At 40.0% G+C, this 26,881-nt stretch overlaps 2 protein-coding genes across 2 annotated transcripts in view; one reads left to right on the top strand and one right to left on the bottom strand.

Annotated features, from left to right (window-relative positions):
* Positions 1 to 26,881, top strand: part of zc3h15 (zinc finger CCCH-type containing 15) — a 454,134-nt gene that overhangs the window by 357,722 nt on the left and 69,531 nt on the right. The gene's annotated exons all lie outside the window — the stretch shown is intronic.
* LOC135250706 (titin-like) overlaps positions 1 to 26,881 on the bottom strand; it is an 87,842-nt gene that overhangs the window by 51,359 nt on the left and 9,602 nt on the right. Inside the window, exons 21-64 of the mRNA XM_064327298.1 lie at positions 26,578 to 26,856; positions 25,782 to 26,081; positions 25,372 to 25,674; positions 24,881 to 25,261; positions 24,238 to 24,540; positions 23,811 to 24,110; positions 23,411 to 23,707; positions 23,022 to 23,306; positions 22,632 to 22,925; positions 22,237 to 22,536; positions 21,233 to 21,541; positions 20,959 to 21,149; positions 20,409 to 20,838; positions 17,925 to 18,233; positions 17,650 to 17,831; positions 17,409 to 17,538; positions 17,020 to 17,319; positions 16,106 to 16,423; positions 15,720 to 16,016; positions 15,253 to 15,552; positions 14,411 to 14,725; positions 13,900 to 14,048; positions 13,644 to 13,794; positions 13,278 to 13,559; positions 12,873 to 13,175; positions 12,422 to 12,724; positions 12,051 to 12,332; positions 11,257 to 11,556; positions 10,859 to 11,161; positions 10,442 to 10,750; positions 10,064 to 10,345; positions 9,314 to 9,613; positions 8,855 to 9,148; positions 5,794 to 8,760; positions 5,373 to 5,693; positions 4,965 to 5,249; positions 4,255 to 4,554; positions 3,866 to 4,168; positions 3,475 to 3,750; positions 3,082 to 3,381; positions 2,651 to 2,953; positions 2,250 to 2,549; positions 1,865 to 2,152; positions 1,448 to 1,750 (exon numbers count right to left, since the gene is read on the bottom strand). Coding sequence (XP_064183368.1) covers positions 1,448 to 1,750; positions 1,865 to 2,152; positions 2,250 to 2,549; positions 2,651 to 2,953; positions 3,082 to 3,381; positions 3,475 to 3,750; positions 3,866 to 4,168; positions 4,255 to 4,554; positions 4,965 to 5,249; positions 5,373 to 5,693; positions 5,794 to 8,760; positions 8,855 to 9,148; positions 9,314 to 9,613; positions 10,064 to 10,345; positions 10,442 to 10,750; positions 10,859 to 11,161; positions 11,257 to 11,556; positions 12,051 to 12,332; positions 12,422 to 12,724; positions 12,873 to 13,175; positions 13,278 to 13,559; positions 13,644 to 13,794; positions 13,900 to 14,048; positions 14,411 to 14,725; positions 15,253 to 15,552; positions 15,720 to 16,016; positions 16,106 to 16,423; positions 17,020 to 17,319; positions 17,409 to 17,538; positions 17,650 to 17,831; positions 17,925 to 18,233; positions 20,409 to 20,838; positions 20,959 to 21,149; positions 21,233 to 21,541; positions 22,237 to 22,536; positions 22,632 to 22,925; positions 23,022 to 23,306; positions 23,411 to 23,707; positions 23,811 to 24,110; positions 24,238 to 24,540; positions 24,881 to 25,261; positions 25,372 to 25,674; positions 25,782 to 26,081; positions 26,578 to 26,856 — 15,327 coding nt within the window. The remainder of the gene's footprint in view (positions 1 to 1,447; positions 1,751 to 1,864; positions 2,153 to 2,249; positions 2,550 to 2,650; positions 2,954 to 3,081; positions 3,382 to 3,474; positions 3,751 to 3,865; positions 4,169 to 4,254; positions 4,555 to 4,964; positions 5,250 to 5,372; positions 5,694 to 5,793; positions 8,761 to 8,854; positions 9,149 to 9,313; positions 9,614 to 10,063; positions 10,346 to 10,441; positions 10,751 to 10,858; positions 11,162 to 11,256; positions 11,557 to 12,050; positions 12,333 to 12,421; positions 12,725 to 12,872; positions 13,176 to 13,277; positions 13,560 to 13,643; positions 13,795 to 13,899; positions 14,049 to 14,410; positions 14,726 to 15,252; positions 15,553 to 15,719; positions 16,017 to 16,105; positions 16,424 to 17,019; positions 17,320 to 17,408; positions 17,539 to 17,649; positions 17,832 to 17,924; positions 18,234 to 20,408; positions 20,839 to 20,958; positions 21,150 to 21,232; positions 21,542 to 22,236; positions 22,537 to 22,631; positions 22,926 to 23,021; positions 23,307 to 23,410; positions 23,708 to 23,810; positions 24,111 to 24,237; positions 24,541 to 24,880; positions 25,262 to 25,371; positions 25,675 to 25,781; positions 26,082 to 26,577; positions 26,857 to 26,881) is intronic.

The following is a 26,881-nucleotide window of genomic DNA, read 5'->3' as shown; positions in this document are numbered from 1 at the left end:
TCTTCAGCAAGTAAAACACATGTTCAATTTGATTTTGGTGGGGTGATTGACTTGGCCAGTCAAGAACATTCCATTTTTTATCCTTGAAAAACTCCTTGGTTGCTTTAGCATTATGTTTGGGCACACTGCCCTGTTGCAAGGTAAAGTGCCATCCAATGAGTTTTGAGACATTTGGTTGGATCTAAGTAGTTAAGATATTTCTGTGCATTTTAGACTTTTTCCTGTTGCCACCATCAGCAATCACATCATCAATAAAGTCAAGTGAGCCAGTTCCAATGGCAGTCATATGTAACCAAGCCATAACACTACCTCCACCATGTTTCAAAAATGAGGTGGTATTCTTTGTATCATAAACCTTTATCTTTCCATCACTTTGGTGCATGTAAATACTCATCTCATCTGTCCATTAGAGTTTGTTCCACAACTCTACGGTTTTATAAAATATACTTTTTTAGCAAATTCTAACCAGGCCATTCTGTTCTTCAGGCTTACCAGTGGTTTGCATCTTGCAGTGAACCATCTGAGGTTATGCTCTTGTAGTCTTCACTATTTTTGTACACATTTATGCCTACATCCTGAAGAGTGTTCTTTATCTTTTTTACAGTTGAAATGGGAAGTATTCTTTGGTTGTCCACTACAGTGGTCTTCTATGGTCTACTAGGTTGTTGGCTACTGCTGAGCTCACCAGTGCATGCTTGCTTCTTAACAACGTATCAAAGTTTCTTTTGACACACCCAATGTTTTGGCTATGTATGTGATCAATTTATTCAGATTTTTCCACCCCATGATGGCCTGCTTTACTTGCATTTGGCACTTCTTTGGTCTTCATGTTAAGAGAAAACAGCAACAGACCCCAAATGCAAATCCCACACCTAGAATCAACTCAACCTTTTGTTTGCTTTCTTGTGTATGAGCTAATGATGGAACAACAGCACTTATTGCCTTGTATCATTGTCTTGATGTTGTAGCTTGTAATGCATGGTAGGTTGACTTAGCACAGGTTAGGTCAGAGTAATGTTCACTGTGTAAACTGGATTTAATGTGTTCATGGCTATGAATAACTGTACAATATGAGGATTGTACCTTATTGGACCTGTGATTTGTAGTTGTTCCAATGACCTTTGGTACGCACTTATTGTATGTCGCTTTGGATAAAAGTGTCTGCCAAATACATGTAATGTAAGAAACAACAGAGCAGCTGTCCAATTACTGTTAACTCTGTAAAATCAGGGGAAAAAGAGCTGCATTTCCTACATGGTTCATCTGATATTGATGTAAATACCCATAAATTAAAGCTGTCATTAACTGTTTCATTTTAAATCTAATGTGCTGGAATACCTAGGCAAAACAACAGATATTGTCTCTCTGTCCAAGCATTTATGGACTTGACTGTATATACCAAATCTAGATATTGACTATATGCAATACAAAATAATAATATTATTACCATATGGATTCTTTGCAACAATAGGCTCAGTCAGGATGGGGTCACCAACACCATACTTGTTCTCAGCACTGACACGAAATTGGTACTCATGGCCTTCAATCAGCCTCTCCACAGAGCAGTCAGTGAGCTGGCCATTGATATTAGCTGTGACTTGAGCCCAGTTAGGTCTGCTTGTTTCACGTTTGTCAACAATATAGTTGGTAATTTCTGATCCTCCATCTGCAAGAGGTGGTTCCCACCTCAGCTTGACACGATCTGCATACACATTGCCAATCTTGATAGAGGCTGGTGGTCCAGGCTTGTCTGTGGAAAGAAAATTACATTTGCTACTAAATTCCAAGTTACTCTGCAATTATTATTATTATTATTATTATTATTATTATTATAAAAACATAAGTAATGAATTCTAGCACTTACCAAGAACCTTCAGCTTAATGGAGCCTGACTTGCTGCCACTTGCATTCTCGGCCAGAATGGTGTAATCTCCAGTCTCTTTTCTTGTCACTGAGAACATTTCCAGAAGGCACAGATGCCTCTTCTGTGTGATTTTGGTCCCTTCAACTACTTCCACCAATTGCCCATCTCTCTTCCATGTAACCTTTGGCATTGGCTTGCCAAACACTTCAGCTTCAAGACAAACATTTTCTCCAGCCTTCACTATGATCAGGTTCTTCATGTGAAGTCCAATCTCCACTCTTGGTGGAACTGAAATGACGACAGAGACATATTGATCTGAACAGTTCTGAAATAAATGCAAAACCAAAATTTGAAGTTATTTTCAATAAAGCAGAAATTATCTTACCATTCTCAGCCAACACTAGGATTGGATCTGAGAGTTCAGATGGTGGGCTGATGTTTATTGCTGTCTTGGCAATTACTCTGAACTGGTATTGAGCTCCTTCTTCCAGTCCAGTTGCAGTATACTCTTCCGTGGGCACATTCTGATAGTTTGCATTGCATCGCACCCATTTCTCTTCAGGAATCTTCATGGCTTCAACATAATATCCAAGGATTTTGCTACCTCCATCATTGTTTGGACGGGCCCAGAGAAGTGAAACTGAACTCTTGGTCACGTCCAAGACTTCCGGTTTGCCAGGTGGATCTAGATATAGCAACAGATGAAAATATTTGTCAAGTATTTTGACCTTGTGGTACCCATTACCGCAGAACAATACCAAATTAAATTAAGAGCTAACGACATACCGACAGGCATTCTTGCTGTGATGAATTCAGTCTGTTTGCTTGGTTTACCCTGTCCAGCACGATTGAGGGCTGACACCCTGAAAGTATATTCCAATCTTTCGATAAGGCCAGTACATGTGTATTCAGTGGAACGTACAGCAGTTTCATTTGCCTGGACCCAAAGGAGGCTGTTTCTCTCTTTACGTTCAATGATATATCCAGTAATAGGACTGCCACCATCAGTGGTTGGTGTGTCCCATGTCAAAAACACATTATCCTTGTTGATTTTGCTGACACAGCAGTTCCTTGGTTCACTAGGTACATCTGAAATAGACACATAGCATTTCAATTTTGGTGTGTATATAGTTTCATATATTTTAACCATGCAAGTTAAATATAATGTCATGTTAATGGTAATATGCTTGTGTATATTCACTTATAACGAATCTTACCAAAAGAGAACTTAGCAACCATCTTCTCAGAAACAATAGGTGCTGAGATGCCAAAGCGATTCTCAGCCCGAACACGGAACAGATACTCGTTTCCTTTTGTGAGCTTTCCTACTCTGCAGTTGGTTGCGGTACAGGATGCAGAAGCAGTAACCCAGTCACCTCTGCTCACATCACACTTCTCAACCACATAGTTAGTGATGTTGCTTCCGCCATCTTCACGAGGTGCGTGCCAGGTGAGTGCGCACGAATCAATATCCACATCACTAATCTCAAATGGTGGTTCTGGTGGACCAGGGATATCTGAAACACACAGGGATAATTAGCTAAACTCATCACTATCATTTCTAACAATGTAGATTCCATTAGCACTGAAATTTGGGACTTGAGACTTACCCATTATGATGACTCTCAGTATCTGATTGACTTTTGCTGTGCTGTTCTCGGCAGACAGGCTGTAGTAACCACTGTCCATTCTTGAGACATCTTTTATAAACAGCAAACAATAGTTTGGAGATTTTTTAATTGAAAGGCGATCGGATGTAACAACATCCTCATTTCCTCGCATCCATTTACATACTGGCGCTGGCTTTCCAGAGACAAGAGCCTCGATTTTCAGCTTTGATCCTGCCTTCGCGGTCACAACTTCAGGCATAATAATTTTTGGTGCCACTGCAAAAATTTAATAAAGCAAAGTCATGACATACTCTAACATACTGTTACATACTAAACATCTGAAACAAGCAAAAACAAATCACACAAATGGTATGAGTGAGTAGAAACCTACACAGCTGCTCTTTGATCTCAAACACTCCCTCAGCTTCTCTTGGCAGACTGCAGCCCACTGCATTTCTTGCTGCAACTCTGAATTTGTACTTCTTGCCCTCCTTCAGTCCAACAACAACAATACTTAAATCTTTTACAACTGAGTATGGTGTCCATTTGTCCTCAGGTTGACCTTCCTCCAAGTAATCAACAACATAACCATTTATCTTCGCTCCTCCATCTCTCAGTGGTTTAATCCATCCCAGCACTGCACTGTTTCGTGAAATGTCCAGTATTTCCATCTTCTTCGGTGGGTCAGGTTCACCTTCAAAGCAAAAACAGTATTATTTCAATCCATTCAATTCTTTGCAAAAAAAACAAAACTCAAACAACTACAATAAATACACTTACTGATAGGATCAGTTGCCAGGTAGGACTTTGGAGAATCTTTTGGCACACCAGGACCATATTTGTTAACTGCAGTAACCCTGAAATAGTATTCAATGCCTGGTGTGAGATTGGTGATTTTGAAACTTGTCTTTTTCAAATCGTTGGTGACATTAGTCCATGTCTTTCTGTCAACTTCACGCTTTTCAAGTGAGTAGTGTGTGACTGGACTGCCACCATCGTTCTCAGGAGGAGACCAAGTAACCTGGGCAGACACTTTGGTGACATCAGTTGCTTCCAGTCCTGCTACAGGTCCTGGAGTATCTGTTGATTAAAACAAGTATGTTTGTCAACATGATTACAAAGTCCATATTATAAGCACTACCAATATAAATAAGTTATCACAGACAGAAACTGAAAAATGTGATAATAAATCAACCAAAATACAAAAATAAACAGTTAACTGAGAAATGCTCACGCAACATGAAAACAGAAAACACAAAGCAGAATTTGGGGAAATCCATAGAGCATGAAATATTCGTCATGTTTGGTCAATCTCATAAACAGGAATTTTCATTTCTAGTTCTGGATCATCAAGAAGTCAATGATGTAATGAAAACAATCTCAATTGTCAATCTCAAGAAATGAAAATTCCATATTCCCCATGCTGTTAAACTTCAGTTTAACAAATATAACATTTCTGTTTAGACTCTGGCAAAAATGAAATTACATACCTAGAACTTTGACATGTACAAACACAGCCTTCTCCCCAGCTGGGCTGGAAAGTGTTAAGGAATATTTTCCAGAGTCATCACGTGTGCTTTCAGGGATGACCAGGAATGTCATTGTGTCAACCAGATCCACATGACCCTTCCTGACGACATTATCAATTCCAACTCTTTTCCAGGTTACTTTAGGTGTGGGTCTTCCTCTGATTGTGGCAAAGAGCCTAATAGGACATCCAGCTCTGACTTTAAGAACTTTTCGCAGACTAGCATCCAAATCTATTTCAGGTGCCTCTGTAGGTTTAAAAAAATTAGATAATGTGTCTAAGAAACAGCAAAATTAGCAAATTAAATGACATAAATAAAATGAATCAAACAAGTGCTTATTCATATTCAAGAAATTATATAGCACATTACCTAGTATTTCCTTTGGCATTACAGCATCTTTAAGCTGTGCAGGACGACCTATGCCAACCTGATTTTGTGCCGAAACACGGAATTCATACTCCAGTTTTTCATCTAGATTTGGAATGGTAAATTCTGTCAGGACCAACGGACCACCAGTATTACATTTCTTCCAGCCTTCCTCTGGCTTATCACTTTCACCTTTCAGTCTCATTTCAACCATGTAGCCAATAATGGGAGCACCACCATCATACACAGGTTTTGCCCACCCAAGTGTGACTGAGGACGTTGTGCTGTCAACCACCTTCAAACTGCCTGGAGGACCTGGAGGTTCTGCAAAGATCAACACAGCACCAAGCACAATTACATTTAATACAATAAAATGGACAAAATCATATAGTATAATAATATAGTTTGCAAACAGCATACGTACCAATTGGGTCCTTTGCGGCAACAGATCGGGAAGGTTTACTTGGCTCTCCCAATCCAACTTCATTTTCAGCCTTGACGCGAAACTGATATTCATGATTAGGAAGTAAGTTATTAACTTTCATGCGCCTTTCTGGTATAGGGCTCTTTGTAACAGGAACCCATCGTACAGCACGTTTTTCCTTTCTTTCTAAAATATAACCAGTGATGGACTTCCCACCATTATTCTCAGGGGGAGCCCATACAACTGTCATTTCATCCTTTCCAATCTTAGTGACTTCTGGTGGATCAGGAGGACCAGGTCTGTTGAATTGTGTCTTGGCAACAATGGGTTTGCTCTCCATTGGAGGGCCAGTACCCATTTTATTCTCTGCTCGCACCCTGAAGATGTATTCATTTCCTTCCACGAGGCGAGTCACATTAGCATAGTTTGTAACTAAAGATGCAGAGTAAGTAGACCAAACCATTCTTCTTGTCTCACATTTCTCTAAAATGTAACTCTGAACCTCACAGCCACCATCGTCCTCTGGGGGATCCCATACCACTCTACATCTGTCCACAGAAATGCCAGACACTTTTAAGTCTCTGACAGGACCGGGAACGTCCAGCACATTCACAGTTGCATAAGCAGTGAAGCTTCCAGCAGAATTTGTAGCAGTGACCACATATTTTCCAGAGTCTCCACGTTTAGACTTAGTCATAAGGAACTTAGAATAGTCGGCACCAGTTTCAACGCTAATTCTTGGACTCTGTCCAAATTCCCCTGTATCCTTGTCCTTCACCCATTTAACTTCAGGTTGAGGTTTCCCTCTGAGTCCTGCTTCCATTCTGATTGAGTCACCAGCTTTTACCACAAGGGCTCCAGCTAACTTGATGTCAAGAACGGGTTTCTGTATTTCTTCTTTGACAAGTGTTTCAGCTGTTTTCACCCAGTTACTCTCTCCACCCTCATTTGTGGTTTGTACTCTGAACTGGTATATTTGGTTTTCCGTACATTTGTCAACCATAAAGTATGTTTCCTTTATTGCACCTTTGTGCAGTTTTTCCCACTCAGTAGCATCTTTAGATTTCCTTTCCACATGGTATGCGAGGTTGGGGCTGCCGCCATCATAGTCTGGTCTTCGCCATTTAAGGAAGACAAAGTTCTTGCCAATTTCAGTGATATGGAAGTTCTCTGGCTCACCAGGCTTTGAAATTGGGTCAATAGCAAGAATTGGTGTTTTAGTCTCTATTGCTAGTCCAAGGCCACATTTGTTCTCTGCACAGACGCGGAAGAAATATTCACGATTTTCCAAAAGCTTTGCCTTAAGGAGGCGGTTAGTGCAATCTGATGAAACCATTGACCATGCCCTTTGACTGGGCTCACGGCACTCAACAATATAGTTCGTAATTTCTGTGCCTCCATTGTCTTCTGGATTCTCCCATGATACCACACAAGAATCTTTAGTCACATAGGTTGTCTTCAGACCTCGACACTGTCCAGGCCTGTCAAGCACATTCACTGTAATTGTAGCTTGTGCTTCACCACTGTCATTTTTAGCTTTAATGACATATTTTCCATAATCTGCTCTTGTTGCTTCTTTGATGATAATATTGACAAGAGGGAAGTTACTAGTAAAAGAAATGCGTTTATCTTTTTCCAATACTACCTCATCCTTGCACCAGGTAATCTCTGGATCAGGTCTGGCCTTAACATGAGCTATAATATTAATATTCTGGCCTACTCTGACAGTCAAATGGTCACGGCATCCAACTTCAAGTTCAATTTCTGGGGGAAGGCAGATGTCTTTGGCAATAAGTGATTCAGGAAGTTCTCTAGGCTCACCATCTCCTATCATATTGGAGGCTCTAACACGGAACCTATATTCTGTGCCTTCAATTAGGCCTGACACTCTAAATGCGCACTGCTTAATAAGATCATCCTTGTTGATTCTTTCCCATTCAGTACTGTCTGCTTTCTGGCACTCAATGATATAACCTAATATGGGACTGCCTCCATCTCTTGTTGGCTTTGTCCATACTAAGTCAGCAGAGGATTTGCTCCAGTCCTTCAATTTAGGGTTTACTGGTGGTCCAGGTACTGTTATTGGTCGAGATGGCTTAACTGGGTCTGACACAGGAGAAGGTCCACTGAAGCCAGCAATATTTTCTGCAAAGACTCTGAACTCATAACTGTTACCTTCAAAAAGTCCAAGGACCCTGTATCTGAGTTCCTTTACAGGAGTCTTGTTCACACGAATCCATTTTCCTTCCTTGTGTCTTCGCTCAATTATGTAGCCAGTGATTGGACTACCACCATCACACAATGGCATAGTCCAACTAACAGTCACAGCATTTTCTGCGATATCAGATGTGTTTGGTTTACCTGGATGGCTAGGTGGTTCAAACATATGTTGAGCAACAGTTGGAGCGCTTTCAAGGGGTGCACCTATACCAATCTTGTTTTCTGCTCGAATACGAATAATATATTCACAGCCCTTCTGTAAACGAGGGATTTTAACTTTTGTACTGGTACTACCTGAGCTCACGCCTCCCCATGTCTCTTTCTTCGATTCTCTTTTCTCAACAATGTAATTCATTACAGGGCTTCCACCATCATCCTTGGGAGGACGCCAGTCAATTATCATGTACTCAGGTGTCACTTCTAGGATATTAACTGGGCCAACAGGTGGGGCTGGGACATCAAGAACTGTCACATGCAATGCAACTGTCTTGCTTCCAGCGGGGTTTGAAACTGTGAGAAGATAAACTCCTGTATCATTTCTTGTACACTCACTTATAGTGAGGATTGTTGAATAATGATCAGTGTCAACTTTGACATTGCCTTCACTTTTGATTTCACTGCCGTCAATCATCCATTTAGCAGTGGGGATAGGGATGCCTCTCATAATTGCAGGGAGTCTGATTGTAGTTCCAGCTTTCACAATAATACCTTCAATTAGTTTCACATCCACTTCAACGGTCGGTGGCACTGAAAAAAAGTATGATGGATTAAATATTTAACTTTCAAAAGTTGATTAAACAAATCTTGCTTAACAACACATACAATACAGAATAAATCTCACCAAGTTTCTCCTGGCAGAGTACTGGTACTGTGGTGTCAGGACGACTCAAGCCAATGGCATTTTCTGCTTTAACACGGAATCTGTATGTCTTTCCCTCCTCCAGTCCAGTTACATGACATTCAGGAATGCTGACAGTTTTGAAGACGGTCCAGTCTTTCTCTCCTTCCACTTGGTATTCCACTAAGAAACCAGTAATATCACTGCCTCCTGTGCGATCTGGCCAATTCCACTGAAGCCAGACTTCAGTTTTGTCTGCATCTACATGATGCAGATTCTTTGGTGGACCAGGTGGGACTGCAGTAAGATAGTAGAAAATAAAAACATGATGTGTAAATATATATATATATATATATAGCTTTTTTATAGATCAAAATGTATACAATGTACCCATCAATAGGTATGTATAGCCTGAAAATGTTTTCTTATCAGATTTCTATCAGATAAATACTCAATACTCACACAAAGGATCGATTGCTTTGATGGCTTTTGTTGTTGTAACATATTCACTTCTGCCAAACTGATTTTCAGCAGCAACACGGAACACATACTGTGTTCCCTCCATCAAGTGCTTAGCCGTCATGCTGCGCTTCTTGGATGAGGAGCAGACAGGTACCCACTGTGCTGAGGCCACATCTTTCTTTTCCACCACAAAATTGGTAATACGAGCTCCTCCATTATCTTCTGGGTCTTTCCAAGAAAGATAGGCTGAATCACTTCTGACCTCAGAAACCCTCAGATTTTGTGGAGGACCAGGTTTATCTATAATTGTGAAAATGGTAGAACAAAAGCGTATGCAACATTGTAATGACAGTACACAACATTATATCATTACATATGAGGGAACATACAATTATGATACATTAGCAGGAGTGTCCATTTAATTGCTTTACAAGGGGCCTTTCAGAAATACAACTATTTACATTACTTCTCCTTAACTTTTCCCTTAAAATACCCTTACGTTTTAGTGAGCTGCATAGCACTACTTAAATATTTACTTAAGAATTTAATTGAAGTATTTTCCTTGAGTGTTAATTTCCTTAAACAATTTGGCAGTTGCAAAAAACACCTTAAGGGAAAATCTTCATTCAAAAACGTCAAAGTCCCTTAAACCAATCTGTCAATGGGAGACATAATAGCAGACTTAATAGCATAAGCCTGACCAAAAATGACACCACCTAAAATGATTTATAATGACGTGAAATGATATACCTAACACAAGCACTGTGCATATTGCTGTCTTTGATCCGGAAGGATTTTCAGCAGTTAGACTGTAATCTCCAGAGTCAGATCGGTTACAATAACGCATTTCCAGTTTGCTTCCCACACCAGTGACTGTAATTTCAGCCCTTGGAGGAATATCTGCATCATTCTTCTTCCATGTAACTTTGGGGAAAGGTATGCCCTTGATCCCAGCCCTAATTTTGATAAGAGTTCCTGCCATGGCACGAAGCTCACGAGGCATACCAGCCTCAAGGTCCAGCTCTGGTGGTTCTGTTGGTCAGAAAGAATAAATAAAATTTATTCTGAAATAAGCATTAGCTATTTTGTAAAAATATATCTCATATAATTTATTACATTTCAACCTACCAAGTCTATCCTGTGCCCTCACTGGTTCCTTGACATCAGCAGGTTCAGAAGCACCTGCAGAATTCACAGCCATAACTCTAAACCGATACAGTTGATCGTCTTCAAGGTTGCCAACTTTGAACTTTGTTTCTGGGCATGATTCAGCAGTCTCATTGACCTTCAACCACTCTTCCTGGCCAGCCTTCAGATACTCAATGAAATAGCCAATGATCTTGCCCCCACCATCATTGAGTGGGGGCTTCCAGGACAGTGTTACTGAATTCTTTGTCTTGTCCACGGCTTCTAGGAGTACAGGAGGGCTTGGGACCACTGTAGAAATTAAAGCCACAGATTAGGCATGATAAATTCATATGATACATAAATGTAAATAATGTGATTTCTAAACCCATAGGAAAGAAAATGGATCCTTAGACTCACCAACTGGATCTTTGGCAAAGACAGGCTTGGATGGCGGACTAGGGTCACCAACACCAACTTCATTCTCTGCCATGACCCGGAACTCATATTCACAGCCACGAAGAAGATCTGGAACCCAGTACTCTGGGTCAGGATAAATACGGTCCGTGCCAGCACGTGTCCATCTGTTTGACATAGTTTCCCTCTTCTCTACAATGTAGTTTGTAATGGGTTTGCCACCATCACGAGGCTGGTTCCAAGTCAGCAGAACAGTATCTTTGTATACTTCTTTCACTACAGGCTGCTTGGGAGCCTCAGGAACTCCTGTAAAAGAAGATAAAAAATGTGAATTTTGCAACAGAGATTGTGAAATAATACTGAATAATACGAAACATTTTATTTATTAAACTGTTACATACTGAATATATCTTTGGCTCTCATCTCTGCGGAAAGCCGTGGTTCACTAATTCCATAAACGTTTTGTGCACAGATTCTTATGATATAGTCTCTTCCTTCAATGAGTTTGGGCACTCTGCATGATGTCCTTGTAGCAGAAGATGTCACAGGCATCCAAAGATCTCTGTTTGTATCTCTCTTCTCAACAATATAGTTAGTAATTGCACTTCCACCATCATCGAGGGGGGGCTTCCAGGAAATTACCATATGATCTCTGTAAACCTCATCAAAGACAACTGGGCCCTCAGGGGGCTGTGGGCGATCTGGAAAAATAATATATTAAAATAGGTTAATGGTTATGTAAAGTCTAGGCATAGTGGGAACAGGGAAACTGTTAACCCTTTGTAGGACAGGTTCTGGGAAATAACCATACTGCCAATGTTGCTCTCACCATACGTATTTCCACTTGTCAGGATTGATTTTAATCATTTATTTGATTGTCTTTTGTATGTTTTGGAAAACAACAATAAAACCACAGCATAAACAATACCAGTAATTTTGTGATATAACATTTATTACTCAGCTGTTATTGAAAATAAACAAACCAGTGAGATGGTACTCTGCAGTAACAAGTCAGTCATCATTACACTGATGTGACACTAGGTGTCATAATTAATACAATACAAATATTTATTTACAGTCACCATTTATCATGCATGGATGATTAAACTGAAAAAAAAAACAACTATTACAGCAGCATGGTGCCAGATAAAAAAAGAACAGCTAAAGGAATAAAAAGATAGAACAAAATACTTACCGACAACAGTCACATTACAGATCCCTTTACGTGAGCCAGTACTGTTCTCCACAAGCACACAGTATTGGCCACTGTCTTCACGCTTAGCTTTGGCAATGCTCAAGCACAATGTGTTATGAGCAGTCGTTAAAGAGATGTGGTCATCTGATTTCAGCTCCTCATCATTCTTAGTCCATTTAATGGATGGTGCTGGTTTTCCACTAAAGCGACCTTGGAGAGTGCAAGGCTTGCCAGCACGGACAATAAGCTTGTCATGGAATTCCAGGTCAAGTTTGGGGGGTTCTGACATTTAAAAAAAATCAAGTCAGCAACATCTTTTCAGTTATTAGGTAAAGACAAAATATACTTCTTAGTGATTAGGCTTCACTTACCAAGCTCATCTTTGCAAGTGACCGGTTTAGTGCAGAAGGAAGGTTTGCCTTGACCCACTACATTCACAGCACTAACACGGAACTCATAGCAGGAACCCTCCTTAAGACCAGTGTGAGTGTATTTTCTTTCCAAAAGCTTGTCCTTAGTGACAGGGGTGAAATGGTCTTGTCCAATTTGACGAGCTTCCAAAACATATGAGGTAATTTCAGAGCCTCCATCATACTTAGGTGGTCTCCAAATCACGCTGACTGAATCCTTTGTAATGGCTGTGACCTCCAGATCCTCAGGGCGCTCAGGGACAGCTAAGTAGTATAAATAAGAATATAATCATGTCAGTTACATATTACGGCACCCACATAAATAGCACCGTTTTGAAAAAGACAGATCTTTAAATTTGCAGATCATTGCTTGGATATTCAAAAAATATTCATAAACAAGACAGGAACTTACAGATAGGATCCTTGATAGTCACTGGGGAAGTTGTTTCAATAAATGGCCCCATTCCAATGATATTCTCAGCAGCAATTCTGAAGAAATAGGATTTTCCATCAAGTAGACCCTGTACAACAGCATTGTGTCTGGTGACAGTGTAGGACACAGCTGTCCATCCCCTGAGGTCAGATTCACGCTTCTCAATGACGTAGTTTGTGATGGCTGATCCACCATCATCTTCAGGGGAGGACCATATTAACTTGCATGAGTCATTAGTGAGGTTTTCGCCTGTAAAGGGTCTCCCAACTGGGCCAGGGACATCTGTGAAACAATTAAAAAAATTAAAATCACTGACAGGTTCATTCCATCCTTTCTTCCAAGTTTTTTTTCTGACATAATAATGAATAATTTAAATATGCTTACCCAGTACTTCAACAATGATGTTTTTCTTTCTTTCACCACCTTCATTCTTAACACTCAAGGTATATATACCTTGATGTTTTCGCTGACATTTCTTGATCACCAGAGCAGAACTTATGGCAGTAGTCTCAACAACAGCTTCTTCAGGAATTGGAGCGTCATCTCTGTTCCATGTGATCTGGGGTGCAGGCTTGCCGGACACATAGGCTAAGATCCGGATCACGCCGCCGGCATGAACAACAATCTTCTCCTTCACAGAAGCATCCAGGTCCACCTCAGGAGCAACTATTAAGATTAAGTCACAATTACTTCAGATAAATCCTAGACAATGCAATAATGCTATTATAATGTATAATTCACATCACTCACTTGTCCGGTCCTTAACTTGAATCACTTCAGAGACTTCACCAGGTTCACCCACACCTGCTGCATTTACTGCTCTGACTCTAAATCTGTAAAGTCCAAGCTCTTTCAGTCCACTAACCACAAACTTAGTGCCTCTTATTTCTCTATCTTTGGCCTGGAGGGAAAAAAAAGTTTTATTAAAGGTTTATATATAATTGTTATATATATATATATGTTAAATATTTAAATGGATACATTATATAGTACAATTTATGCTTACTTTTTCCCATTCTTCTTTTCCCTCTTCTTTATATTCTACAAAGTATCCGGTAATCTTTGACCCACCATCATTTAGTGGAGGAATCCAGTCCAAATCAACAGTTGACTTAGTCCAGTCAGTTACTTTAGGCAAAGGAGGTCCAGGTGGTGCTATATATAAATGAAAATATGATGTTTTTCTTTCCATTGAACAATATGAATGAATGAATGAATGAATGAATTTTATTATTGTGTCATGCATCACATGGATGCCCAGCCCACATGGGCTTATATGACACCAACATTTTGCATATAACAGATCCAGAGTAAATCCTAGACCTATTAAAATGCTACAGACACATATCTGATACATATACCCTGTACAAAAGAGTATAGCCTCCATAACCAAACCTTCCTATCTTCTTTTCCAAGTTTTTGCAACATATTCAAAATTATTTCACAAATAATAACACAATAGCAATTTTGCTTATAAAAGTAAAAATAAAAATATAAATTATTGACTAAAAACATACCAATGGGGTCTCTAGCAGTAACAGGATCTGAAGGTAAACTTGGAAGCCCACATCCTGCAGCATTGATGGCTGACACACGGAACTGGTATTGGGATCCCTCAATAAGACCAGTCACATTGAAGGACACACCAAGGGGCATAATCCTGATTGGATCACGGTTCACTCTCGTCCAACGCTTGGATGTTGTCTCTTTGCGCTCTAACCAGTAGCCAGTGACCATAGATCCACCATCATATTCTGGCTCTTCCCAGTGAACTGTCATGGAGTCCCGAGTAACATCTGTGACAGTTGGCTTGTCACACTGGCCAGGGACAGCTTTTGAGAAAAAAATGAATACCTGCGTTAACCTTCAGATATTGTTGCTTTAATAACTTTGATAAATTAATAACATTATTAAACTACTATAATTAAGTACATGAATAACAAAGATGTCTCGCCACAGAGGGGCTGCAAAATAGCTCATTTGGTTAAGGCACCAAGCTGCGGCACATGGATGAGCCTCAGACTGAATCTGGACCATGCCAGTGCCCACTGTGGCACCCATAGATTGCAGTAAAAGCCGCATATGAAAGGTCTTCCTCCAGTTCCACTCTATGTGAGCTTAATTGTAGTCTGAAAAGTGTAAAGAAGCAGCTGGCAACAACACATGTTTCGGAGGCGAATCATGGATGTCTGCTTGCTCCCAAATCAGCAGTGCGGTTTGCAGTATGTACACGGCTGTGGTTGTAGATAATTGGACATTCCAAATTGGGGTGAGAATTGGATATACTCAGCCTCACATTGGGTGCAATATTTACATTAAAAATGTCTCTACAGAAAAATCTCACAAGCATTTCACTCACTAAAAAGATTTCTGGCTTTCTCAGGTTCACTGTTGAGGGGTGGGCCGACTCCATATTTATTTTGGGCCATAACACGGAACACATATTCATGGCCCTCTGTCAGTCTTTGGACTGTATACAGGCACTCTTTTGGTGCATCAGAAACATGAACCCATGACTTCCTATTGTCTTCTCGTTTTTCAACAACATAGTTGGTGATTGCTGAACCACCATCATCTTTGGGTGGTTGCCAGGAGAGGGTAATTCTTTCAGCAAAGATTTCCTCAAACTTTATGGGTCCAATTGGTGGCCCAGGACGTCCTAAAATGAAATAATTCAGAAATGGTTGATCTTACATTTATAACAAAAACAGCATTGAAAAAATATGGGTATCAGACAGAATATTAATGAAAAATTCCAGCAAATAACCTACAAGGATTTCATAAGTGTAAGCATATATACAAAATATATAAAAAAATACTAATTACCCAGGACTGTGAGTCTAATCTCTTTGGAGGCCTTCCCAAGGCTGTTACTCGCAGTGAGCGTGTATAGACCAGTATCTTCTCTCTTGCTCTGTTGCATCAGCAGTGTACATTTATCATCAGACACAAGCTTGTTGACATGTTGATCATATTGAACATCACGCTTATCATCAGTCTTATGAAGTGAAGCCTTTTGCCAAGTTAGGGTAGGGAATGGACAGCCCTTAACCTTAGCAACAATGTTGATATCAGTTCCTTCCACTCCTTCCATGAACTCTTTGAGTTCGATAGTAGGTGCACCTAAAAGAGAGTAAAAGTTATAAAATGCATAATTCTGTTGACAATACAAATGTCTTTATTTTTAGGTGAAATATTTCTTTTCTACGCACATGTCTGGTCTTTTACAATGATTGGTCCAGCAGTAGCAGATGGTCTGCTTGCACCAGCCTCGTTAACAGCCTTGACACGGAACTCATACTCTCCACCCTCTTTTAGGTCTTCAACCTTGAATGTGGTCTCCTCAACATCACGCTTATTGCACTGTTTCCAGGTTTCCTTTTCCTTTCCACTGGTGTCCCAGCTTAAGCGCTCAATGATGTAGTGTGTCACAGGAGCCCCTCCATTGTTCTTAGGTGGCACCCAAGTCAGTGTTACTGTGTCCTTAGTCACAAGATTAATTTTGACCTTTGTGGGAGGATCAGGGGGATCTTAAAATGGAGAAGACATATTAATAAGATTTTCTTTCATTTTTAACAGAACATGCAAAGTTGCATTCAACCATAATGTGCATGCTGCTGTCATGATGTTTAACAGCTCTCTGGCCATGTGGGCATTGTGTTACCTGCTGATTCAGCAAATCTTTTGTTATACCATATAAGTCAGAAATTCCTATTGCAGGAACAATGGAGCAACTCCAAATATTTTTCGGTGGGCAGCAACAACATTGTTTTGATGAAGCAGAAGCACCAACAGAATTCTAGTAATTCTAGTAATTCATGTACAAAATTCCTAGAAAGCCAATTGGCTAAACAGTCAATGCTACAACTTTCAAGTGTACACTACAACAGCTTTCCCATTTTAATATTTAGAGGCTGTATGGTTATAAGATACAGTCCAGTTACAGCTTCATCCTGCACAAAGCATAGAGGTCTACAGAACTAGATAGAGTTAATGTACTTTCACTATCCTCCTGTGCCTAAAATACTAGAGAAAAGCTACAAGTCTTGAAAATTGAGCAATGTGGCCGCTGGTTAGCCATGAAAGCATATCATTTGCTACAAATCAGAGATACATTTCAACTTACAGATGGGATCTCTAGCCTTAGCGCCTTCAGTAGTCTCTGCGTGTGGTCCCAATCCTAAGCGATTCTCTGCACGGACACGGAACAGGTACTCCTGTCCCTCAAGGAGGTCAGGGACAACAAAAGCCTGACTAGCACAAGCAGGGTTGACCTTTGTCCAGGCCTTCCCTCCCACAGCCTTCTTCTCAATGAAGTAACTCTTGATTCTCTCACCACCATCATTATCAGGAAGTTTCCATATAAGTCTGCAAGTACTTCTTGTAACATCAGTAACTTTTAATTCTTTGGGAGGCCCTGGCACATCTGTAATCACACGACAAAAGTTTTAGTTATATTGCCAGATAACAATTAATTTAATTTCAACATGATACAAAATCGCATTCTCGACTCACCAAATACATTGACTCTAACATTAGCAGATTTCTGGCCAGCCTTGTTTTTGGCTGTGATAGTGTATCTCCCTGAATGGCTTCTGTTGCACACAGGGATCGTGATTGTTGATGTTGTTTCAGCCGACTGAATCTAATTTAAAAAATCATGTAAATGGCAAATGTATCAGTTGGTATTGGGAAAAATTTCTCATTTTGAAACTATTTTAAATGAGCAATACAGGAATATAAAAAGAAGGCTTACTTCCGAGTCAACTGGGAGGACATGAATACGATCTTTCATTTCGGTCTTTGCTCCTCCTTCAAACTCCCATGTAACTTTTGGAATGGGGCGTCCTTTGACGGTAGCAGGGATTCTGATTGTGGAACCAGCTTTGCAAAACAGCAGGTCTTGTACGTTAACATCCACAGTGATCTTTGGCTCCTCTGTGAAGTGGAAAACATCATGATCAAACCATAGCAACAGATTTTTTTTTAAGTTAAATATTTAAACTAATATTTAACTTAGAGAGTCATTACCTTGAATTTCCTTGACAAGGACATCATATGTTTTGGGACTTGGCTCAGATTCACCAATATCATTAACTGCAATAACTCTGAACCTGTACTTTTTCAGTTCTCTGAGATTCGGAACAGTGAATTTGGTGGTTGGATGCAGCTGGTCTGGTTCATTCACTCTTGACCATTCAGATGTGCCCTCATCCTGTTTTTCAATGATATAGCCTTTAATAGGTCTGCCACCGTCGTTCTCTGGAGGATTCCAAGAAAGAGTCACACTGTCCTTAGTTACATCATCAATTTCTGGGGTTGATGGCATGCCAGGAGGATCTGAGAAACAAGAAAAAGTAGCAAATAAATTAAGGCATGCACACACACATAGTTGAGGGTGGGCTTGATAATGTTTGGGACAAAGAAATATTTTTTTTCTTGATTTAGCTCTACTCCACAATCTTAGATTTGCAAACAAATAATGCACATGTGGTATTTTAATACATTTTGGTTTCACCATGTGGATATAACAGCACTTAACAGCATAATGTTTGGGACAAAGGGTTTCATAGGTGTTCCGGATAAGTCAGGAGCGTTCAAGCACTTCTTCAGTGCAAGTACAAGAGTGCCTTCAGTATCTAGTCTTGATTCTAGGCTTTTCATTGGCTTAGGAGTCTATTATTGTTGTTTGTCAGCATAAGAAACACAGTTGTGCCAGTGAAAGTCAACAAAGCCATAATGAGCCTGAGAAATATGGAAAAAAGACATAAGCCAAACCTTAGGCCTACCAAAATCAACCATTTCGAACATCATTAAGAAGACAGCACTGGTGAGCTCAGTAATAGCTGGTAGGAAGCCTCTCTACAGGGATTGCAAACTTAATCTCTGTGTGATACATCGGATCTGGGAGAAATACGGGAGGGCAGCACAAAAACACTTAGTGTCCCCTGTTGTTCTCTCTGAGCAACCAGGACATGCCTCTGGGGATAGACGCATCGGTGTATCCATGGCAAAACCTGCTGCTGTACACATTCCCTGCTCTAAGCCTCATATCTCCAACTCTGGCCAAAGTGAGAGGATGGTCTGTCTGTGATTCTGATGGCTCCATACCGGCTGGGCAAACACTGGATTACAGAAATAGCCCAGCTGCTCACAGAACTGTGGCCCCTGCCCCCAGTGAGAGATTTACTGACCCAGGTGCAGGGGAAGATTTTCCACCCATAATTGCAAAGGCTTGCACTCTGGACCTGGCCCTAAAGGTGACTGACACCATTTAAAGTGCCAGAGAGGAGGAGATGCTGGATAAAGGCAAGGCTACAATCCACAAGCGGTTACAGGTGCCTAATGGGATGCAGGCCTATTCCACAAGAGGAATGGCCACGTCACAAGCCCTGTTCAGAGGCATCTCAGTCCAGGATATCTGTGCAGCTGTGAGCTGGGCTACCCCTTAAAAGGGGTTAGGAACGGCACGCTTACACATTCAAATTACAATTCAGTATGTAATAAGGTCAGAGCAATCAGGCACAAGTAGCACTGGAAAAAGAAACTTAAATTTACAGATCAGGAAATATAGGTAATGTCAACAAGATAGTTGCAGCTTCACGCCATATTACAGCATAGGACTACAATGCTGCAGAGGACGAGGAGGACAAAAATTTGGAGTGGCATCACATACAAAATAAATGATTTTAGGTGGTGTACAACAGAAAAACCCTATGAGAGCAAAAGACACAGGAGGTGGTCCAACTGTGGAAACAATATTAACACCAACAGAACAACTGGTGCAAAAATCCATGAAATATGCACAAATTGTGGGGGTTGAAGTATTGTAATAGACATGTGATGGCGGACAGCCACAGAGCCTGAAGGTCCCATGTATTCACAATTCATTATTTACCTACTGAGCGCATACACAGGACAACTGTTTAAATTCTTTAAATTCCGAACTGCATTTTTATAGCTGATGACTTCTGTAGAAGTCTTGCATCCTTTCAAAGATAATTTCCAATTTTTTCAAAGTGATTTAAGGATGTGTATCCAGCCCGACACCCTTCTCCAGCATCTTGCGTGAGCTATATGGTATATCAGCTATCAATTAATGCCTGTTTTCTGGAGTTCAAAAATTTCTCACAAAGAGAGGAGTCTCAATTAATGCATGCTTTAATAAATTATACAGAATACTTAATTGACCTAATTTAAATAATATCTATTGTTTTTAGCGCATTCATTCCAGGTATACATATGCATGAACACATTTAACTATGCATCAAAAGGAAATAACATCCTAATAGCCATTTTGACCCACTGTGACAGTTTAGTAAATTTCATATGTTGCAACCTTGTAGCGTCAGCTTTTGAGTCAGAAAAGCAGTCGCAATTCTTTTTAATAAATCTGGCCCTGAGATTTTTATTGAGGAACAGGCCCGTCAATCAAGTCCATTTCCTGTGGAACTGGCAAATTACTACAGAGTTGTATGTGTGTGTAAGGGGGGGGGGTTAGAAATTTTCACTTACAGAGAGGTTCCACAGCTAATACAGGATCTGATGGTTCACTCGGGGGTCCAACACCAGCTGCATTGCAGGCCATTACACGGAATTGGTATTCAACACCTTCAATTAGACGAGGCACACTGAATTCCCAGCCTTTCAAACCGCGTTTTGAGATGGGAGTCCTGTTCACACGAGCCCAGTAAGCAGATCCTTTCTCTTTCTTCTCAAGCCAGTAGCCTGTAATTGTGGATCCTCCATCGTCAAGAGGAGGCTCCCATGTCACAAGCATGGAGTCCTTAGTGTGCTTGGCAACCACTGGCTTCCCTGGTGGACCAGCGAGACTGAAAGGATCCTTGATATTGACAACTTCTGATTCACAGCTGTCACTGATGCCATATCTGTTCTCAGCTCTTATTCTGAATTGGTATGTACCACCATTTTCCAGTGTCCAAACCTTAAGGAGATATTTAAAAAAATGTTGTAGCAGTCATATAATGGCATATTATGCAACATCTATATAATAACTACCATTACAAAATGCATTTTCCTGTAACTGAATCGAGCTGATACAAACCCCATATCGCCTATCAATTATGCTGTTATTAAGCTCCTCCCAATCAGAGCCCTCCTTCTTGGCATCTCGCTTGTCAATAATATAATTTGTGATCTCACTGCCTCCATTATCCACAGGAGCGTCCCAAGTCAGGTAACAAGATTCAGCTTTGATGTTAGAAAGCACAATATTTTTTGGTGGCGTTGGGCGGTCTGTGGGAGGAGGAGAAAAAGTAAGCATTGTTTTAACAGCTTCAGAGTCTCATTAAATATTTACTAAAATTCAAGATGCTTACCGAACACCTCCACTGTGACTGAGTGATTAACCGATCCAAGACGGTTTGAGGCCATAACTGTGTATAGCCCTCTGTCTTTTCTGACACCTTCAGGGACATTAAGGCTGGTTTTAGCTGTTGTTCTGTTCATCATCTCGGTCTGGATCGAAAGTGGCTTGGCTGGTTTATCAATAACAACTTCATCCTTAAACCATTCCACTTTTGGAAATGGTAACCCTGTAACCTCAGCAGGGATTTCAATGGGTTCTCCTTTCTTGATGTTTAGTGTATCTCCCCTGAAGTGCCTCAACATTGTCAAGGTCGGGGCAACTATAGATAAAGGAATAAATGAAGCATTGTAATTATAAGAACTTAAAATATCTAAAATATCTATATTTTAATTTTTTTATATTTCAATAACTATTTTAATCCCAGCACACAATGCATTTAATATGGAAGAAAATAAGGTTAAAAGGGAATTTAAGAACACATTGAATTTAACAAATGGAAATGTTTAACTTTTTAAAATAAATATATTTGAATTTTTAAACTGTGAATTCAACACATTGGAATGTATTCATATTCATGTTTATGGTGTGCTCACTCTCACATCACATTTTGTGGACCTAATTCAAGTCAGATCCTTGCAGGAGAATGACTGGCTCTTGCTCTCACTGGCCTAGTCAATCTGCCTGCCCTTTTGTTATGGAGGGACAGTAATAGTGTTTGTCAGTTTACGATTGGGAAATTGTGTATTCAACCAATGAAAATGTTACATTATTTTCAAAAAGAACTGCAGTAATGCCAGGTCAAATGCTAGCTCGCCCGTTGTTCCAGTGACACTGAGCAGTATTGACTTGGTTACCGATCACTAAATTCTGTTTGCTTAGCTAACTTAATGTGCTAGCCATCTGATCTGGATAGCCATCTCGCTTTGAAATATGTTAAATTCAATGTGTTCTTAAATTTAAATCTTTTTGTGCATTATTTCATTCAATAATTTACACCAACAAAAAAGAACAAACCTTCATCATCTTGAATGATAACATTTAGTGGAAGTGAAGGCTCACTCTCCCCAATCTCATTCACTGCCTTCACGCGGAATTCATACATATGAAGTTCTGAAAGTTTATCCACTGTCAACGTGAGGTCCTTGCAAATCTCCTTATTGGCAGGCTCAAATGCTGGTGCATCTTTCCTCTTCTTCTCAACAAAGTAACCCAAAATGGGGCTTCCTCCATCATTACGAGGAGGTCTCCAGCACAGAGTTACAGATGACTTAGTCCTCTCATTGTAGTCGAATCTCTCTGGGGAAGTTGGTGGACCTTGAATTTAAAAAGAAAAAAATGTTTGAATCAATCACAACTACTATTATTCACCCACCTGAAGTGTATATAACACGGTGGAAATATAATTGTACCTTTTGGATCCACTGCAAGAATAGGGCCAATCACAACTGGGGTTCCCAATCCATACTTGTTCTTCGCAATCACACGGAATGTATATTCCTGTCCTCCAACAATACCTACAATTTCGCATTTGGAGGCAGGGGTGTCTATTGGCTGTCTCCACGTGTGCATCTTTGCATCCTTTCTTTCAATTATGAAACCAGTGATAGCACTTCCACCATCATCTTCAGGATCAGACCAGTTCAAAAAAATCATCTTTCTGTTGACAATGACAGGCTTCAGCTCAAGCACGGGCCCAGGAACATCTTTTGAATATAAGAAAAAGAAATAGGTTAAATAAAATCAAAACAATTATCTCAGAAAAATATCTTATCATAAAATTAAAAAATAATTTTGCTTACCCATTACTTCAACTCTGGTCCAAGCAGATTTGGCACCGCTGCTGTTCTTTGCAGTGATTTGGTACTTGCCAGGATCCTTTCTTGTGATTTTCTCAATAGTAAGTATACTGTTCTTGTCAACAGATTCAATAACAACTCTGTCTTTGTCAAGTTTTCCATCATCCTTTGTCCACACAACATATGGTGGAGGTCTACCCTTCACAAGTGCAGGCAACTTTAGTGTTTCACCAGCCATGATAGTAACACCATTCCTAACAGAAATGTCAAGCTCCACAAATGCAGGCTCTGTAGAAGAAAATTGGCAAGGAAAATTAAATATAGTCTGTCCACTGTTCAATAGAATGCTTTAAGTTTAAGTTATGTTATGACTAGGGTTTTAGATGGGTTACCTTGAGGTTCTCTGACTATTACAGGTTCAGTCAACCCAGGTGGTCCTTCCCCTGCTGCATTGACAGCTATCACACGAACAATGTATTTTGCACCCTCTCTTACTCCACACATGGTAAACTTTTGGTCCTTCCATAGCCTGTCTGTGGCACGGGACCAATCTTTTGTTCCCGCCAGAACTTTATCAACATGGTACCCCAGAATATCTCCACCACCATTGTCTTTAGGTGGATCCCAAGCCACGTCAATGGAGAACTGAGTAGTATCAACAATCCTCGGAGTTGGTGGACCAGGTGGTGCTTTGAAAATAAAGAAAAAATACAATTTAAACATAATGCCATAATATATACAAAGCAATATTTCAATTAATGTATAAATTAAAATCTCCTGGGCTTGACTTACAGATCGGATGTTGTGCAGTCTTCGGATCAGATGGTACGCTGAACTTTCCAGGTCCAGCTAAGTTTTCAGCACAGACCCTGAATATATAAGTCAAACTTTCAATAAGGCCTTCAACTCTAATTTCTCGTGACTTATGTATACTACGGTTTACTCTGGCCCAGTGTGTACTGTTGATTTCACGTCGCTCGATCCAGTAGCCTAAAATGGGACTGCCATTGTCTTTTGGTTCATTCCAGGTAACAAGCATACTATTAGCAGTAATGTCCTCAATTTCTGGCTTGTCAGGTGCCTCCGGAGGATCTTAAATAGAGTTACAAAACAAAATGTCATATTGGATAAATTTTGCTAAGAAAATATTACATTTCACACAGACTTAATAACGGACGTATAATAAACAGACGTATTCATTTCTCTATCAATATCTTACCAAAGGGATTCTTTGCTAGAACTGGAGCCGATACACACGGGGTCCCTCTGCCAAATTTGTTTTCAGCTGCAACACGGAAGAGGTATTCTTTCCCTTCAATTAGCTTTGTCACAGGGTATTTGCATCCCCTCAGAGTAGAAGTCACGTTTATCCATCCAATTTCAGCCTTGGAGTTGTCTTTTTGCTCCACGATGTAGTTCAGGATTTCACTGCCACCATCATCCAGAGGTGGACTCCATTTACAAAGGACAGAGTTACTTCTGATGTCTTCAAAGACTAAATTAACCGGAGGTCCAGGCACATCTAGGAATCAGACAGTAACAATATGGTTAAAAAAACTGAAGCAGCTTCTAGTTATGAATAGAGTACACAATTGCACTAGCTCATACATCATATAAAATGACCAAGCAATATATGTGAACACCAAGCAATATATTTGTAACATGAAAGACATCACTACCAGTATAATGCCCATCATTAGTTATTTCCACAAATTTTATTTTTGTGTACCAGTTCAGTTGATGCATTTTTGTGCCCTAGTTCAGATGGTGCATTTTATTTAATTATAAGTATTTTTCACCACCCAACTTAATGAACAAAGAAAGAAACAAGTGAAATGTAATACAATATGATTACATCTTACCAAGCACAATGACTTCACAGGATGCACTTGCAACTCCATGATCATTCTCCACTTTAATGGTAAACACACCATGGTCATCTCTAATGGAGTTCTGTACGATTAACCTTGATTCTCCCTTCTTCCTAAGATCAATGGCAAGACGCTCTTGTAGGGAAGGATAGGAAGGCACCTCTGGCACCTCAGGACCATCCTTCTTCTTCTTCACAATGGGTTTCTCTGGTCTCTTCTTCATTGGCTCTGGCGTAATGGTCCAATTATTCTTCAGCCATGAGACAGTCGGATATGGAGATCCAGAGATGCAGGCATCCAGTCTAATATCCCCACCTTTCTTGACGATCAAGCCGGATTGCAGGTTTCCGCTAAGGAAAACCTTGGGTTGTTCTGAATTAATGAATTAACAAAATATATCAGGTCACAAATCTTAAATGAGTATAAATTCCTTTTCACAAAATATATTTATAAGGGTCTTAACAGAATATGTCCGTACATACCAACAGCATCAATAGCCTTGACCAGGGGTGTGCTTCTGGAGGGATCGCTAACTCCAGCAGCGTTTTCAGCACGCACACGGAACTGATATTCCTTGCCTGTTATCAGGCCTTTGACAGTGTAAGACAAAACAGGCACTAGAAAATCATTGCATCTCTCAAACTTGTCATCACCCTTCTTCATCTTCTCCAGAATGTAGCCCATGATTTTGGATCCACCATCATACAACGGAGGCTTCCACGTCAATGTCATGGAGTTTGAGCTAGGATTGTGTATTTCAACATCAATGGGTGGATCTGGGCGCTCTGAAAGTTAGAAAAATATACAATTTGGTCATTTTGAGTCAGGCCTTCAGATTATAGTGTTTAAGCAGTGTCTCTTAATGTTAAATTTTTTATCAATATATACTCACGCTTCTGATCCTCAGCAATCACAGGGTTGCGGAGCTCTATAAACTCTCCACCACCTATCTTGTTCACAGCTTTGACACGGAAGTAATACTCTCCATTTGGTATAAGGTCTTTGACAGGCCAGCTCAGTTTATTCTCTCCTGACATCACAGCAACATAGGTTCTCCTGCCAGCCTCTCTACGCTGCAGACAATAGTGTAAAATGGGGCTCCCACCATCACTATCTGGAGGCTCCCATGAGATCTTGCAGGAATTCTTGGTGATTTCACTGGCTGAAATATCCTTGCATGGCCCAGGCAAACCTATTAAATGATCAAGGAAAAATACTTGAAGGAAAAAAATTGTGCTGAGAACATCAATTTACCTACTGAAGTAAATAGTTCATGTTTATAACATGGCTGTTTTTTAGGTAGATAACAAGCAGCAAAGTTTTTCTAGTTCTCAATTCCTAGGACTGTATAAAATGATAGATGACAATCATGATGATCAATGGCTTCTTGTGGCAAATGTCAGAGTGTAGACAAAAACAAGTGAGTCTCAATTCAAATAACACAGCTTTGTCTCCTGCTCTTTCTCCCTTGCTTAACAAGTGTCTACTCATTCTACATTGGTGGATCATTCACATTATTGAGTGAAATACTATTAAGGGATAATGTAGCCTTTAATCATCAAATTTCAATGTTTCAAAATACTTTACATGGTATGATGAAATTAAAATATATATGAATATGAAATGAAATTAAAATATATATGAATATGAAATTAAAGTATATGAAAGCATCACATACAGAAACTTACCAACAACTTTAACATTAATTGTTCCAGTGGTTGATCCAAGCTTGTTCTCCAGGTTTATGGTATATGTGCCGGCATCAGCATGCAAGGAGTTTGCAACCTCCAAGTGAGTTGCAAGATATTCAGACCTGAAGGTTAGCCTATTGTCAGCCTTCAGTTCCTTCCCATCTTTGTGCCAAGATACCTTTGGCTGTGGTACAGCTCTATACACAACAGGGAGATGCAACTTCTCACCCTCTACCACTATAACATCTTGACTCTGTAGCTCAAGGGTAGGGTTGCCTAGAACAGAAAAGACAAAAACAAT

Source organism: Anguilla rostrata, chromosome 3 (assembly GCF_018555375.3).
Source record: "Anguilla rostrata isolate EN2019 chromosome 3, ASM1855537v3, whole genome shotgun sequence".
In the NCBI taxonomy this organism is placed as follows: domain Eukaryota; kingdom Metazoa; phylum Chordata; class Actinopteri; order Anguilliformes; family Anguillidae; genus Anguilla; species Anguilla rostrata.
Note: the sequence above shows the minus strand (reverse complement) of the source record. Positions and strands in the feature narration are given on the sequence as shown.